This window comes from Odocoileus virginianus, chromosome 31, assembly GCF_023699985.2.
Source record: "Odocoileus virginianus isolate 20LAN1187 ecotype Illinois chromosome 31, Ovbor_1.2, whole genome shotgun sequence".
NCBI lineage: Eukaryota > Metazoa > Chordata > Mammalia > Artiodactyla > Cervidae > Odocoileus > Odocoileus virginianus.
The window spans coordinates 17,807,343-17,825,370 of record NC_069704.1 but is presented as its reverse complement, the minus strand read 5'-3'; the positions used below and the strand labels follow the sequence as shown (position 1 = coordinate 17,825,370).

At 38.7% G+C, this 18,028-nt stretch overlaps 1 protein-coding gene and 1 long non-coding RNA gene across 3 annotated transcripts in view; one reads left to right on the top strand and one right to left on the bottom strand.

Moving 5' to 3' along the window:
* The window catches only part of LOC139032414 (uncharacterized), a 167,107-nt gene that overhangs the window by 136,036 nt on the left and 13,043 nt on the right, over positions 1–18,028 (bottom strand). The window lies entirely within an intron of this gene.
* LOC110142741 (E3 ubiquitin-protein ligase Topors-like) lies at positions 2,161–7,826 on the top strand. The gene is made up of 2 exons (XM_020902072.2): positions 2,161–2,246; positions 5,189–7,826. Exon 2 carries the CDS (start codon positions 5,427–5,429, stop codon positions 7,644–7,646), a length of 2,220 nt encoding a protein of 739 aa, XP_020757731.2. The 5' UTR covers positions 2,161–2,246; positions 5,189–5,426; the 3' UTR covers positions 7,647–7,826.

Below are 18,028 nucleotides of genomic sequence, written 5' to 3'. Positions count from 1 at the left end.
CTCTTGAGAGTCCCTTGGACTGCAAGGAGATCCAACCAGTACATCCTAAAAGAGATTAGTCCTGGGTGTTCATTGGAAGGACTGACGCTGAAGCTGAAACTCCAATACTTTGGCCACCTCATTCGAAGAGCTGACTCATTTGAAAAGACCCTGATGCTGGGAGGGATTGAGGGCAGGAGGAGAAGGGGACGGCAGAGGATGAGATGGCTGGATGGCATCATCGACTCGATGGGCATGAGTTTGAGTAAACTCTGGGAGTTGGTGATGGACTGGGAGGCCTGGCATGCCTGGCCCCTGGCGATTCATGGAGTCACAGAGTCGGACATGACTGAGTGACTGGACTGAACTGAAGAGGACATGTAACAATATCTTGAAACATTTATTATTGTCATACTTGGTGCGGGGGATACTGACATCTATTGAACAGAGACCAGGGATGGTACTTAATATTCTACAAAGTACAGCAAAGAACTGTCTGGCCCTAATAGTGCTGAGATAGAAACTCTGCTCTAGAGCCATTAAACAGAGAAAAAAAAAAAAAAAAGAAAATCAAGGCTTCCAAGTAGTTGGTTCAGAACTTAGACAAGAAAATAAAGGATCTGACTCTTGGCTACGGATCCGTCAGATTAATTGTTCAGCATCATCCTGCCATTGTCAATTTATGATCTCTTGACTCTACAGTTCTCTCACTTTGGGTGCCAATGCATCCCTTTCCCAACACCTCTTCCTTTCTAAACTTCTTCAGAATTTTGAGTACTTAGGAACCAAGAGAGTAAAAAGAAGAAGAAAAGGAAAGGAAGAAATTGATGACCAAAAAAACAAAGGCAACAATGGACAGGCTGTAATACCAAGCATCCAGAAGGGACACCTGGGGCCTTTCCTTGTGTTTCTGATTCTTCCCTTCTTCCCTCTAATCCTTCAAGGTCTCCTCCTCTTAACAAACATTTATCACGGATTTTCACCATGGAGACACAGAGTACAGATGAGAGTGTCTCCTGAGAGCACTTTATTACTAATAAGTATTGTTTTTCACAAAGTACTTTTTGCATCTATTCTCTTTTGAGTCTTTCTATAAGCCTTATTTCACAGATGATTAAGCCATGACTGGGAGCATATGTGAACAGGAGAATAAGAACTCATGTCTGTACTGTTCTTTCCTCTATATAGGGCTGACATAGTTTTGAAGGTTATTGGGAATATGGTTCTATATTACTCTACAGTTACAAGGATATAAAAAATGGTGTCTATTTTGAATTATAAAATCACACAAAACCCTTTTTTAAAATAAAAGTAATGCACTGTCTTGGGAATTTGGAATGAAACCTACTCAAAAACACTAAAATGGCTATTCTATTAAACTGCTACTAGAGGCTAAGCACAAAGTTGCTTATCTAATTCTCTAAAATAGCACATGAGCTAAATTGGTTTCACCTGCGTCTAAGAGCAGTCCAATAGCCTGAGTAAGCATGACTAAACTTAAAAACAGAATAACAACAAGTAAAGCCAAAAAAAAGAGAAAAAAACATTTATTTTCTATGACTTCCCACCTGTGTTATCTGTATTAACTGGCATTTAGCTATGGATGAATAAATGTTTTGAAAAATATCACAGCTTTTCATTTTGAACCAAAAATCTGGTACACAATCAAGATTTTGATTAATCACCCTGCACACATGCTAACAAGTTTATCAAGCTCTTGCATTTAAAGAAAAATTGACAACTTTCTGACTAAATAATTGAAATCTAAATATTACTATTAGGGGCTTCCATGATGGCTCAGTCAATAAAGAATCTTCCTGCAATGCAGGAGACCTGGGTTCAATCCCTGGGTCACACTAACACTCTTAGACTTAACAACTGTTCTTCAGGGAGTTCTTTCATCAGGAAAACCTATATTCTGCCTTATGTCCTGCTTTCTTCTGATTCAGACCACACATTACAGTGTTAGGTTTGATCAGTCTATTGAAAAATTAAAACATTCTGGAAACCTATAGGCCTAAAGGACATGGATTCTATCTTAAAAGGATTTGTATCTTAAAGTCACTCCAGACACTGCTGGTAAACATAAGATACCAAGTTTCACGGAAAACTTGGAGCTGTTACTTTTTCTCCAAACCACAGCAGAACTAGCCTTGTGTTCTAAATTCTATCTCTAAGGCCAACAAAACAGAAGTGATCCCCTTCAAACAAATTAATCCCGTGGTTAAGGTTCATGTAAGCGTGGACACTTTAAGATCCTCTAGGAGGTAAATCTGCTAAATAATGCAATTTGTTTCTGTCATTTTTGCTTTTAAAGATGAATGATGACTTAATGAGAGCATTACTTCTGGAAAGGAGAGCTTGAAACCATCTGTGAGAGAAGGGATGAAATCCATGCACATCCAGCAAGCTAATTTTATTTTCAGAATCTGTTAGGAATCAAATTTGCTCTCTATTTTTTTTTTTTTTTTTTTTTTTTGTGGACTCAGGCTTTTTATGATGGCTATTTCTTGTTTGTTAGTGACTTTTGACTGTGAATGTAGAGGAAATTTGTCATGAGACCTGGGTTTATAATGTTCCTCCAGGAAGAATGTGTGTTTGCCTCTGTCAGTTGCCTGTGGTAACTATCAACCTCAAAATAAATTACCCTTTTGAGGTTCTTAGGAAAATGCTTCTTGAATTTAGTCTGCAGACATACTTGTTTCTTATTACAAAATCTCAGCTAAGATTTCCTGCAGACTGCGTGTGGGGTGATTATTTTTCTTTTTCTTTTTTCATTTTTTAAATTTTTTCCTTAATTTTTATTAGTTGGAGGCTAATTACTTTACAATATTGTAGTGGTTTTTGCCATACATTGACATGAATAAGCCATGGATTGACATGTGTTCCCCATCCCGATCCCCCCTCCCACCTCTCTCCCCATCTCATCCCTCTGGGTCTCTCCAGTACACCAGCCCAGATCACTTGTCTCATGCATCCTGGGCTGGCAATCTGTTTCACACTTGATAATATACATGTTTCAATGCTATTCTCTCAGATCATCCCACCATCGACTTCTCCCACAGAGTCCCAAAGTTTGTTCTATACATCTGTGTCTCTTTTTCTGTCCTGCATATAGGGTTATTACCACCTTTTAAAATTCCATATCTATGTGTTAGTATACTGTATTGGTCTTTATCTTTCTGGCTTACTTCACTCTGTATAATGGGCTCCAGTTTCATCCATCTCATTAGAACTGATTCAAATGTATTCTTTTTAATGGCTGAGTAATATTCCATTGTGTATATGTACCATAGTCCTCTTAACCATTCATCTGCTGATGGGCATCTAGGTTGCTTCCATGTCCTGGCAATTATAAACAGTGCTGCGATGAACGTTGGGGTACATGTGTCTCTTTCAGATCTGGTTTCCTTGGTGTGTATGCCCAGAAGTGGGATTGCTGGTCATATGGCAGTTCTATTTCCAGCTTTTTAAGAAATCTCCACACTGTTTTCCATAGTGGCTGTACTAATTTGCATTCCCACCAACAGTGTAAGAGGGTTCCCTTTTCTCCACACCCTCTCCAGCATTTATTGCTTGTAGACTTTTGGATAGCAGCCATCCTGACTGGCGTGTAATGGTACCTCATTGTGGTTTTGATTTGCATTTCTCTGAGAATGAGTGATGTTGAGCATCTTTTCATGTGTTTGTTAGCCATCTGTATGTCTTCTTTGGAGAAATGTCTGTTGAGTTCTTTGGCCCATTTTTTGATTGGGTCATTTATTATTCTGGAATTGAGCTGGAGGAGTTGCTTGTATATTTTTGAGATTAATCCTTTGTCTGTTGCTTCATTTGCTATTATTTTCTCCCATTCTGAAGGCTGTCATTTCACCTTGCTTATAGTTTCCTTTGTTGTGCAGAAGCTTTTAAGTTTCATTAGGACCCATTTGTTTATTTTTGCTTTCATTTCCAATATTCTGGGAGATGGGTCATAGAGGATCCTGCAGTGATTCATGTCGGAGAGTGTTTTGCCTATGTTCTCCTCTAGAAGTTTTATAGCTTCTGGTCTTACATTTAGATCTTTAATCCATTTTGAGTTTATTTTTGTGTATGGTGTTAGAAAGTGTTCTAGTTTCATTCTTTTACAAGTGGTTGACCAGTTTTCCCAGGACCACTTGTTAAAGAGGTTGTCTTTTCTCCATTGTATATTCTTGCCTCCTTTGTTGAAGATAATGTGTCCATAGGTTCATGGATTAATCTCTGGGCTTTCTATTTTGTGCCACTGATCTATATTTCTGTCTTTGTGCCAGTACCATACTGTCTTGATGACTGTGGCTTTGTAGTATAGTCTGAAGTCAGGCAGGTTGATTCCTCCTGTTCCATTCTTCTTTCTCATGATTGCTTTGGCTATTCAAGTCTTTTTGTATTTCCATACAAATTGTGAAATTATTTTTTCTAGTTCTCTTAAGAATACCATTGGTAGCTTGATAGGGATTGCATTGAATCTATAGATTGCTTTGGGTAGTATATTCATTTTCATAATATTGATCACCTTTTCGGTAAGGATGTAAACATTTGTGTACACAGCTTTATGCAGAGGTTTTACATTACACATTTACACTTTGGCAGACTCTGTTCTTTCTCTCCTGTCATCTGCAGCTATTGGTTATTCTCTAACTGAAGATCAAGGATACCGGTTCTGAGCAACTTGTGGTAGCAGAGCTCACTTCCCTTTCTGGATTTCTACTTTTATTTATGGATTCATTTGGCCTCTAAGAATTTTACTCATTACTTCTTAATTTGAGATATATTTACCTATATTTACTTATAGCTAGTATTATTTTGTTATTCCTAGTGGGACAGTTTTTCAAGGTGTCTAGTTCACAATATTGCCAGAAATTAGTGATTACCCTTTCTCATTCTATATAAGCTTTTTCATTTAACAATATATTCATCCATTTTCACATATTAATATGTATAGATTTGCCTGTTTTTTTAGAATGGTGATATAATGTTAAATATTACAGATAAACCATCATTTATTTAATAAGTTCCCTACTAATGGGTATTTCAATTGTTTCCAGGGTTTTTTGTTGTTGTTGTTATTAGAAAAATCCATGTATATATGTTTGCAGACTTGTATATATAGATTAAAACTCTAGAGTTAGAATTGCTGGGTTAAAAGATGTGAAACTTAAATTTTGATGTTTATTTCCAATTTGCTTTTCAGAGTTTGCAAAACTAAAAGAGACAGAGAAAATCAGTGTGCCTGAATTCTCATTGCCTTGTCTATGTTGAGTTTTATTGAGAGCATTATTTATTAATTTGAGGAAATAGTTTGTTTCTTAACTTTATCCCAGAATTTATTCCATGTAGACAAACTATATTACAGAAATATGCATGGAACGGTTTTAATAGATATTTTTTATGCCAGATGAGGAAGTGATTTGAACCAATTTTTCTCACATATGACTGTGAAATACAATCTGTTCACGGAGATGCCATTAGATTTCTCATCTGACTGTGAGTGTCCTAACTGCTTGGAGAATATACAGAATGGGGCCGACTGGAACCCCTGTTCCACGAACAGTGATGAATCTTTACATTTAAGACAAAGAAATAAATCTATACCTTCATCCAGCGTGCAGTTCTTTCCTTCCCAGGGTTGTTCCACCAGGCCAGAGGAAGACACCAAAGAAGACTCAGTGTTCCTTCCCTCGGAAGAAGAAAGCTACATAGTGACTTCTGAAAACAATGATCTTGGCATAAACCTTGAGGGCCTTACAAAGAAAATCAGGCCACTGAGAGAGCTGACCGTTCAGGAGTTGCTGAGAGAGTTTGGGGACAGCAGGAAGTTCCAACCGAACTCCGTGTCTGTGGGTCACTTTAGAGACCAGGTGGTAATGAAGTTCAGAAGAGCTCTGTATTATTCCGGAATTTGGGTGGCATATGTCCAAGGCTACAGATTTGAAAAGCACTTATCAGCTAATTATTTCAAGAGAAACCCTGGTTGTTTACATCGGCTGGTTCCCTGGCTGAAACGGGAACTAACAGCTGTTTATGGAGATTATGGCTACACAGTGAAGAATATTCTGTCCACCATTCTCCATCACATGACAAAATACGATCTGGACAGTGACTCCTTCATTAACCTCCTAGAACCTTATCTCCAGCAACACACCCACCATTTTCTGCATGAATTTATCAGTTTTGTTCATTCGCCTTACAACATGGAAACTTATGACCAACGAGCCATCTATCAATTTTCTTCTGTCTCACCTTGGGTAGAAAAAAAGTCTGTTGCATCAGCTCCTGTTTTGCCTTTGCCTAAGGATCAGGCTGTACTGGCACCTCAACATGATATAAAACAGTCTAAAAACACCCAGGGCCAATGGAATAATGAGCAGAGGCCTCTGTCAGGCATGAAAGCATTTCCCAATGGTAACTCTTGCTCGAAGAAATCTGAAGTCCCACTACTCCATCATAAAGCAGGAAGCAAAATCCATGCTTGGCTCAAAGACAAATCAGAACCAGGTGATCTCAAAGTCACACCTTCTACCAATAGCACGCTACTGAACTGGGCTATCTTAAGGGAAAGGAGCCCAGGCTTACTGAATTGCAAAAAAAATGTTAAAGAGAGGAAGACAGAAAGGATAAAGTTGTTTCCGGGTCAGGCCCAGGATATGGGAACGAGTGAAACAACGGCACGCACCTTCAGTTCCCCAGCAATTTTGAATCAGGGGCAGCCACAGAAGAACAGCCTAAGAGAAAAAAGGGCTTTGAACGTTGGCCAACAGATCAATTTCCAGAAAAAAGAAGCAGAAAAAAACAAATGTTCAGACTCTTCACCAAGGACCTTTCAAAGAAGATTACCCAGAGAAAGATCCTTGATAAATTGCAAATCTAGAAAGAGGGACCCCTCCTGGAGCTGCATTTCAGAAACTGCCGTTTCTTCTAAGAGAGATGGGAGGAAGCTGAACTCTTTCAGAAAAAAGAGGATAAAGTACAGACAACCCTTCCACTTTGCAGAAGTTGGTTCACACTGCAGCAGGGGAATCCAAAGACAATCAAGGTCCAATACTCAAAGATCTAAATCCTGGTGTGCTGGACTTACAAATAGATCTATAAGCAGAGAATCAAGTAATCCCTCTCTGAGAGGCAGCCACAGACGTGAACGTTTCACCCAGAATATATGCTGTGAGCTCTCAAAAGAAAATAAGGCACATGCCTATGAATCAAACTATGGGAGGCCATCCTCAGCCACCATCCAATACATGAAGTTTCGTTCAAATGCTGGGAAGAGACCCAAGTGTCCTTTGAAAAGTGAAGAATCTTCCCAAGCTGGAAGCCACTGTAACAGTCCCACTTGTCTAGAGAGTCAGAAACTCACATCACCAAATAAGCAAGAGATGAAGCACAAAAAAACATTTCCTAGCGCTAAAACCAGAACAGTTAGGCACAGGAGAAACAAGTATCATTGTCTAAATACACAAACCACAGAAGTCAGTGATGAAATAGGGGATCTGAATGATCTGAGGCAAAAGAGTAGTCTTTCTGAGTGTGTACCTTCCTGCAGGGGGCAAATGCAAAAGGAAAAGGAGAATCCGAACCTTCAGAAACATCACCAGGCCAAAAGTGAGCAGAAAGGAGACAAAGAATCAGAAACACATAGGTGCAAATCATTTTGAAAGGCCAATACTCTACTTAACTGGCCACCAAGAATCTTGGAAAGTTATGAATATAATCTGAAAAAGATCACTGAAAAGATTCATCCCATCACTTCATGAGTGCAATCAAAAACCTGACAATTAAATTCAAGGCTCCTTTTGGAGACAAATGCATATTATTAAACTGGTCATATACTTAAATATCATTTTCTCTGCTTTTTTCTTACGAATTGAATTATTAAAATATTTGACTTATTTTTTTAGTTGTCAGATTTAACTATGAAGCCTGATTGCAAAGAGTTGTAAACATTATAGAAACAACAGGAGTATATGTTACCAATCACAAGTTATGTATATTAAATATTACAAAAACACAGATATATTAGTGTATATACACATGCCATGCCATGTTCAGCAAGTTCAGTCCTGTCCGACTCTTTGCAACCCCATGGATTATAGCCTACCAGGCTTCTCTGTCTCTGAGATTTCCTAGGCAAGAATACTAGAGTGGGTTGCATTTCCTTCTCCAGGGGATCTTCCTGTCTGAGGGATCAAATCCATGTCTCCTGCATTGGCAGGAAGGTTCTTTACCACTAAGCTATCAGAGAAGTGTGTGTGTGTGTGTGTGTGTATTCCAGACCTTATGAAATTTTAGTTCCTGGAAAATGAGGCAGCATGGACACTGTCTTTAGATATGAAAATGAAAGTGTTAGTTGCTCAGTTGTGGCCAACTTTTGGTGACCCCATGGGCTATAGCCCTTCAATGCTCCTCTGTCCATGGGATTTCCCAGGAAAGAATACTGGAATGGGTTGCCCTTCCCTTCTCCAAGGGATCTTCCTGACCCAGGGATCAAGCCCGGGTCTCCCACATTGCGGGCAGATTCTTTACAGACTGAACCACCAGAGAGGAGGATGAGTTATTGCCTTCAAGGATTTCAAAATGTAGTTGTAAAAATCCATTCACATAAGTAGGAAACAATTAATAGCTATGGGATATTTGGCACTACCTTCCTGTCACCCTACCCTGAAAACCACACCTTCATATGTCCTGACATCTAGATACTTTCTTTAAACGGTGCCAGGATTTAGGTAACTCTGATTCCCTACCCACCAAAACCTGGCCCAGTGATGGCAGCTATACTTAAACCAAGCTGTGTTTTCCCTTTGGTCATGCAGTTGACGAATCCAATGGTAGTCAAGTCATGGTACATCCCTGAGATTTTCTGCACTGATTCTGATAAATAGGGTCATTCTCCCTCACTAGTAGCAAATAGTAAAGGGTTTAAAGCTTGGATACTATTAAGAGCTGTATTTCTCAATTTGTGGAAAGAGTCAGTTAAGGTAAAAGAGGAGAAAACTAACCAAGACAAGCAAGGGAAGTCATGAGGAGAGAGTCTTGGAGTCAGGACCTGGATCTTCTAGAACTTGAGCTGCCCTTTTGCTCTTGACACAGTTTTATTTTTTAACCCTCCTTTAGGTTTTTTAAGTCAATACATTTCCTCTCTGCCTCTCTTATTAAATTGGGGTTGCCAATTACTGTAATCAAACAATTCACTGGGAAGTATATGTTGGAAATCTGTGAGAGGGTAGTCAGGGAGCAGAAATTCTCTTGGGGAGGTTTCTGAAGGCTTCTTGGAGAAATGATATGAATATGGTCTTGAAAAGTGAGTAGGACTTTTCCAGGTGAATGTGTTGGCAAGGACTGTCAAGAGAAATAAGCAACTTGAAAAAAAAGAAGAAGAAAAATAAAAATTTCCAGCATTTTCCCTCTGGTGTGACTGGAAAAGTCAGAGAGATACTGAGAGGTAGGCTGATTCCAAGTTGTAAACAATAATGAAACCTGATTTTCTGGGTCCTCAGCTGAGAAAATGCATCATGAGCACCTAATCATAGGGCAAGACTCAAAATTTAAATTAATTTTATTAAATGCCTTCCTTTTTTTTTTTTTTTTGGTTATGTAGCATGTGAGATCTTAGTTCCCTGACAAGGGATTGAACCCATGCCTTCTGCAGTGGAAGCTCAGAGTCTTATCCACTGAAATGCCAGGGAAGTCCCACCATCTTGTTTTAATATCACCCAATACATATTCTTTTAAAAATCTTAGAAAATCTGTGTAAACACACATTTATTAAAATATAAATGTGCTTCAGTACATTTAGTTGTAAACACTGAATATTTATATATTGCTTTTTTTAAATCTACACTTGCATCAAGTTATTTGAGCAGTCCACTATCAACCATGAGCTGCACCTTTCATAGTAAAGATTCATGGGAATACAGGCAAACTCCTAAGTTTAAGGATCAGGAAATCAATTACAGTGGTTCAAAGTCACAACTTAGTAGCACAGGGAGACCTCATTTTTTTGTGCTTTACTTTGCACTTTGCAGACCCTGTTTTTTAAAATGTGAAGGTTTGTTGCAACCCTGTATCAAGCAAGTCTACTGACACAAATTTTTAATAGCACTTGTTCATATTGTGTCTCTCTGTCACATATTGGTAATTCTCTCAATATTCCAAACTTTTTCATTATTATTATATTTGCTATGTTGATCTATGGCCAATGATCTTTGACATTCCTATTGTAACTGTTGGAGGATACCATGAAATGGGCTCTATAAGACAGTGAACTTAATTGATAAAAGTTGTGTGTTCTAACTGTTCCACTGACCAAGCTCTTCCCAGTCTTTCTGCCTTTTCTCAGGACTTCCTATTTCCTTAGGCATGCAGCATTAAAATCAAGCCAATTAATAACCCTAAAATGGCCCCTAAGTGTCCAAGGAAAGAAAAAGTTCCCATCTTTCACTTTAAACCAAAAGCTAGAAACAATTAAGATTAGTACTGAGGTAAGCCAAAAGCTACACTTCTTGTGTCAAACAGTTAACTAAGTTGTGAATGCAAAGGTAAAGCTCTTAAAGGAAATTAAAAGTGCTACTCTAGTGAACACAACAATGATAAGACAGCAAAAGAGACTTATTACTGATTTGGAGAAAGTTTGAGTGGTCTAGATAGGAGATCAAACCAGCCATAACATTCCCTTAAGCCAATGCCTAACGTAGACCAAAGCCCTAACATTTTTAGATTCTATGAAGGCAGAGAGAGGTGAGGAAGCTGCAGAAGAAAAACTTGAAGGTGGCAGAGGCTGGTTCATGAGTTTTAAGGAAAGAAGCCATCTCCATAACATAAAAGTATAAAGTGAAGCAGCAAAAGCAAACATAGATGTTGCAGCAAGTTATCTAAAAAAATGTAGTTAAAATAATTAATGAAGGTGGCTACACTAAATAACAGATTTGCAATGTAGACAAAACAGCTTTGTATTGGAACAATATATCATCTAGGGTTTTGATAGCTAAAAAGGAAAAGTCCATGTCTGGCTTTAAGGCTGACTCTCATGTTAGGGACTAAAGGAGCTAATGACTTTTAGTTGAGTTGAAACCAATGCTCATTTACTGTTCTGAAAATCCTAGGGCAGTTAAGACTTATGCTAAATCTATTCCTGAGAAACCTGTATGCAGGTCAGGAAGAAACAGTTAGAACTGGACATGGAACAACAGACTGGTTCCAAATAGGAAAAGGAGTAGGTCAAGGCTGTATATTGTCACCCTGCTTATTTAACTTATAGGCAGAGTACATCATGAGAAACGCTGGGCTGGAGGAAGCACAAGCTGAAATCGAGAATCCTGGGAGAAATATCAATAACCTCAGATATGCAGATGACATCACCCTTATGGCAGAAAGTGAAGAACTAAAGAGTCTCTTGATGAAAGTGAAAGAGGAGAGTGAAAAAGTTGACATAAAGCTCAACATTCAGAGAACTAAGATCATGGCATCTGGTCCCATCACTTCATGGCAAATAGATGGGGAAACAGTGGAAACAGTGACTGACTTTATTTTGGGGGGCTCCAAAATCACTGCAGATGGTGACTGCAGCCATGAAATTAAAAGACGCTTACTCCTTGGAAGGAAAGTTATGACCAACCTAGACAGCGTATTGAAAAGTAGAGACATTACTTTGTCAACAAAGGTCCATCTAGTCAAGGCTACTGTTTTGCCAGTGGTCATGTATGGATGTGAGATTTGGACTATTAAGAAAGCTGAGCGATGAGGAATTGATGCTTTTGAACTGCCGTTTTAGAGAAGACTTTTGAAAGTCCCTTAGGCTACAAGGAGATCCTACCAGTCCATCCTAAAGATCAGTCCTGGGTGTTCATTGGAGGGACTGATGTTATTGTAGCTGAAACTCCAATATTTTGGCCACCTGATGCGAAGAGCTGACTCATTGGAAAAGGCCCTGATGTACTGTGGTGTTGGAGAAGACTCTTGAGAGTCCCCTGGACTGCAAGGAGATACAACCAGTCCATCCTAAAGGAGATCAGTCCTGGGTGTTCATTGAAGGGACTGATTTTTGAAGCTGAAATTCCAATACCTTGGCCACCTCATGTGAAGAGTTGACTCATTGGAAAAGACCCTGATGCTGGGAAAGTTGAGGGTAGGAGGAGAAGGGGATGACAGAGGATGAGATGGTTGGATGGCATCATCGACTCAATGGACATGGGTTTGGGTGGACTCTGAGAGTTGGTGATGGACAGGGAGGCCTGGCGTGTTGCAATTCATGGGGTCACAAAGAGTCAGACATGACTGAGCAACTGAACTGAATTGAGTATCTATTCTGCCTGTGCTGTATAAATGGAACAACAAAGCCTGGATGACAGCACATCTATTTACAACATGGTTTCAGTTCAGTTCAGTGGCTCAGTCTTGCCTGACTCTTTGTGACCCCATGAAGAGCAGCACGCCAGGCCTCCCTGTCCATCACCAATTCCCAGAGTTTACCCAAACTCATGTCCATTGAGTCGGTGATGCCATCCAACCATCTCATCCTCTGTCATCCCCTTCTCCTCCTACCCTCAACTTTCCCAGCATCAGGGTCTTTTCAAATAAGTCAGCTCTTTGCATCAGGTGGCCAAAGTATTGGACTTTCAGCTTCAACATCAGTCCTTCCAATGAACACCCAGGACTGATCTCCTTTAGGATGGACTGGTTGGATCTCCTTGCAGTCCAAGGGACTCTCAAGAGTCTTCTCCAACACCACAGTTCAAGAGCATCAATTCTTCAGCACTCAGCTTTCTTTATGGTCCAACTCTCACATTCATACATGACTACTGGAAAAACCAGAGCCTTGACTAGACGGACCTTTGTTGACAAAGTAATGTCTCTGCTTTTTAATACGCTGTGTAGGTTGGTCATAACTTTCCTCCAAGGAGTAAGTGTCTTTTAACTTACTGAATATTATAAGTCCACTGTTGAGATCCACTGCTCAGAAAAAAAGATTCCTTTGAAAATATTACAGCCCACTGACAATGTAACTTCTCACCCAAGAGCTCTGATGGAGATACACAATGAGATCAATGTTGTTTTCATGCCTGTTAATATGACATCCATTCTGCAGCCCATGGATCAAAGAATAATTTTTACCTTTGAATCTTAGCATTTAAGAAATATTGATACATTTCATAAGAGTAAAGCTGCCATAGATAGTGATTCCTCTGATGGATTGGGGCAAAGTAAATTGAAAACCTGGAAAAGACCCATCATTCTAGAAGCCGTTATGAATATTTATTTTTAAAGAAATACAAATAATGTATGTTTTAACTTATATGTGGAATCTAAAAAACAAAACAAATGAGCAAATATAACAAAATAAAGACCCACAGAGAACAAACTCATGGTTACCAGAAGTGAGAAGGGGAGGAGGAAGGTTAAAATAGGTGAATGGAATTCAGAAGTATAAATTAGCAGTTATAAAATAAATGGGGCTTCCCAGCTAGTGCAGTAGTAAAGAATCTGCCTGCTAATGCGGAGATGCAGAAGACGCAGGTTTGATCCCTGGGTTGGGACAATTCCCTGGAGGAGGAAATGGCAACCCACTCCAGTATTCTTGCCAGGAAAATCCCATGGACAGAGGAGCCTGATGGGTTACAGTCCATGGGTTTGTGAAAGTTGGACATGACTGAGCAAACACTCATGCACACAAAATAAATAAATCAAAGGGATGTAATTTATAGCACAGAGAATATAGTCAATATTTAATAATAACTTTGTATCATGTGTAATCTATAAAAATATTGAATCACTATGTTGTATACCTAAATTAATATAATATTTTAAGTCAGCTATACTTCAACTTAGAAAACAGATCATTTGTGAGTCAAAGGAAGAGACCAAAATATCAACATTAACAGGAGTTTGGAAGAAGCTGATTTCAGCCTTCAAGGATGACTTTGGTATGTTCGAGCCTTCAGTGGAGAAAGTAACTGCAGATGTAGTGGAAACAGCCAGAGAATTAGGATTAGATATGGAGCCTGAAGACGTGACTGAATTGCTGCAATCTCATGATAAAACTTTAACAAATGAAGACGTTTACTTGTTATGTATGAGATAAAAAGTAGTTTCTTGAGATGGGATCTACTCCTGGTGAAGGTGCTCTGAAGACTGTTGAAATGACAACAAAGGATTTAAAATGTTACTTAAAATGCCTGTAGCTAACATTAAAAAGTAAAGCAAAACTGTTATTGTGATCAAAAGTGTACTTGTGAACCAACAATGTTAAACCATTCAAATATGTAGAAAATTTCTCTGTATAGGAAAAACCAAAATAGGTATCTTAGTATCTTCAAATATATGAATGGATGTTCTTTAGGAAAGTATATTTCCCTAGGTCGTCTAGAAAAGGAATTTGACATTGAGAAATTTATAGAAGAGGCAGTGATTTTTGCTTCATCAAAGAAAATGTCTTATTAAGAGGTATCATATGGTTCCAATCAGAATGGACATGTGGCAGATCAAGAGACCAGTGAGGGAAGGGGCCTGATCTTTGGAAGTGTCCATGCTTGGCTGGGTGCCTATAATATAGCAAATCTGACTGAATATTTTATAAATTCTCATTTAACTCAAAGACAAACAAGCCACAGAAATTTACTAATAAACCAAAAATATCCTACCTTTAAAACAGTGCAACAACTTTCCTTGGATAAGAAAAAGAAAAAAAAAGTCAATGATATACAGTAATAATAATAAATATTGAAAGTTAACTGTTTGTGACATGTACACACATACACAAAACTCTAAAAAGTATTATTTGGATCCACATTTTAAAGATGAGGGAAATTGAGGCTTAATGATGTACTTGCTGAAGGGCGCAAAGATAGTAAATATTGCAGTCTTAATTTAAACCCAGACAGCCCTAACTCCAGAGTGACTGATCTTAAACCTTAACTGACATGCTTAACTTTTTTTGCATAATATTTTGTTTTGTATATAACCTTTTTCAGTCACCTACTATCTTTCATACCCTGTGGTGAACACATTCATAAACACTATGTCATTTTACCTTAATAAGAAGTGACTAAATTTAATTATTCCTGTGTTTTCAATGAGGAAAACAAGTTACAATGAGGTTACATCAAACAAGGAACAGCAAAGAGCCAAACTGTAGGTCTAATTGCCCACACTTGGGGTTTATATAGCTTGTCATGGTTGACTGGGCTTCTCAAATCTAACTCAAATGCACCTATGACCCTCAATCACCTAGTCTTTTCTGCTACTGAGAGCCCTTTTTCATTCCAAATCCAGAATTCTCATATAACCATAAAGGGTGAGGCATTAAGGGGTCGTCTCTACTTATTTATAGGGACAAAAGCCAATTTCTCCTTTCCAAGCTCACCCTGAATTGTCCTTTTGATGCTAATGGGGTTCATCTCAGCCAGCTGGGAGGAGGCAGGTGAATGATTTTCAATACATATGCTTCAGTTCACACAGTATCTTCTATGGCAGGAGGGTCAGCAGAAACTCTGAAGCCCAGGGCCAGTTTTTTATCTCTGTCCTTGACTCAAGTGTTCTTTGGGCTGACACTACTTGAGGTATATTTCATCCCAAATTGAGAGGCAGGGCAAGGGAGAAATGAGGTTCCTGAAAATATTTCAGGGTCATTGCCATATGTGAATAATTTTTAAAAAATGAGTTGTTAATGCTTATAGCTTTCTATCATGAGTATTTTAGCTAATGTATATTTGTTAATATCCCATAGTTACTGCTTAGGAAAAGCAGTAACTCTGTCTGTGCTCACTGAAACTATTAGTATATTGTCCTAACTGGTTTCCCTGCCTCTGAATTCTCTCTTCAGATTATCATCCACGCTGCTACAGTTATTCTAATTTATGAATTTATCTGAGTAATTTCCCTGCTTAAAATTCTCCATTAGCTTCCAATTGCACAGAAGATAAAGTCCAAATTCTCTTGTCTTGCATATAAGGACCCTTTGGCCCCAACCCAGTCCTACATCCTTTTGTCCTAAAAGAAAACATACATATATATGTACCCACATATATGGGCTTCCCAGGTGGAGCTAGTAGTAAAGAATCCACCTGCCAATGTAGAAGACATAAAAGACATGGGTTCAATCATCGGGTCAGGAAGATCCCCTGGAGGAGGAAATGGCAACCCACCCCAATATTCTTTCCTGGAGAATCCCATGGACAGAGGAGCCTGGCAGGCTACAGTCCATGGGGTCACAGAGTTGGACATGACTGAAGCACCTTAGCACAACACAGCACAGAATACACACATATATACCATGCACAAGGACATATATACAAACATCTTTATACCTGCCTGCATCAAATATCTTACCCATCGTACAGATTGTAACTCCCATGCATTAGACAAATATATTCCCTTCACAACACTTATTTCAAAGTCTTCTATATATATTAGGTGTTCAATAAGTGCATTTCCTCTAATGGTCTAGTACTACTGAAATGTAAGAAACATGAATCATTCTATATGTGCAACATACATGAATGTAAATTCTCACACAGAAATGAGTTGATAGAGTATGTTTATGAAGCCCATCAGGATCAAACTTTACACAACACAAATTTAATCACAGCCCTTTTGAAAACATTTAAAGGAAAAGTACAGCACAGTGGCTAAAAGCAGACTCCAGAGCCAGGATGCAAATCCTTGCTCTACACTTAAAGCTCTGTGATCTTTGGTAAGTCTTTTAAAACATCTGTTCCTCAATTTCCTCATCTATTAATGAGGATAATAATAGTAACTAGCTCAGAGCACTGTAATGAGGAGATAATATATAAAATGCTTAAAATAATGTCTGGCAATAGAGCTATATACATATATGTGTATATATATATTTCAAATTACTATTATTTAATATCATTATTATTAATAAAGACTTGGCATATAAGAGAATACAGGTTTGTCTGGACACAAGAGTTGGCCCACAATAGGAATTGAAGAAGCAGAGAATAGAAGGCAGCCAATGAGCAATTATAATGTGATGAGCATGACTGGGGTTTAGAGTGTGATGTCAGGAAATAGGAGACATATGGAGGGTCAGGCCACCATAAAGGGAACAGAGAGACAGATGAAAGCACCAATTATTGAGTACATACAATGTGCCAGGGACAGTGCCAGAAGCCTTACACCTCACACTGACCTAAAGTAAATCCATTTGCTTAACCAGTAGGCAATGGGCTAATTCTTTCCAAATATGATCTAAGCTCTTTTGATGATGATGATGGTGGTGACAGAAGCTAACACAAGTCTATAGTGCATATTGCACGCCAAGACTAATCTCAACATACTGCCTGGGTTACCTCTTTTAATCTCACTCAGAACTCTTGAAAGGAACATTATTATGATCCCTATTTTACAGACAAAGAGGCATAGAGGAATTAAAAACTTGCACAGGGTTACTTGCCCAAGGGTTATAGTGGCAGAGTTAAGCTCTTCTTAATCCATGCTATTAGCCTTCACACAGTACCTTCTCCTGTTAAAGTGACAGCAACTACAATATGTTGAAGCGGGGGCAATGAATTCATGTTTTTGAGTATTGTGTATATTAGAGTTGTTGTTTTGCTGCTCAGTCATATACAACTCTTTTGCAACCCCATGGACTATAGCCTGCCAGGCATCTCTGTCCATGGGATTTCCCAGGCAAGAAAAATGGAGTGGGTAACCATTCCCTTCCCCAGGAGATCTTCCTGACCCAGGAATTGAACTGATGTCTTCTGCATTGCAGGCAGATTCTTTTACCACTCAGCTACTGGGTAGGCACCATATATTGGACTATATTCTCCCATATTTAATTCTCATCACTATAAGGAAGCAGTTTTGATGTGAGACTTCAGAAAATTGGGAACCAAAGTCCAACATGAATAATATGAGGGGGAGAAACAGAAGGCCCTAAAACCAACCATATTTTAGCTAAATTAGAATTCAGGGAAAAAAAAAATGAACCTCTTGATTAAGAGTAAGAAAACGTTCTCTGTACTTGACCACATAGTAAATATTTTAGGCTTTATGGGAACATGGTCTCTGTCACTGT

What these genes read in the sequence shown, in the direction of transcription:
- LOC110142741 (XM_020902072.2), top strand. Translation starts at nt 5,427, where the DNA reads ATGACTGTGAAATACAATCTGTTCACGGAGATGCCATTAGATTTCTCA.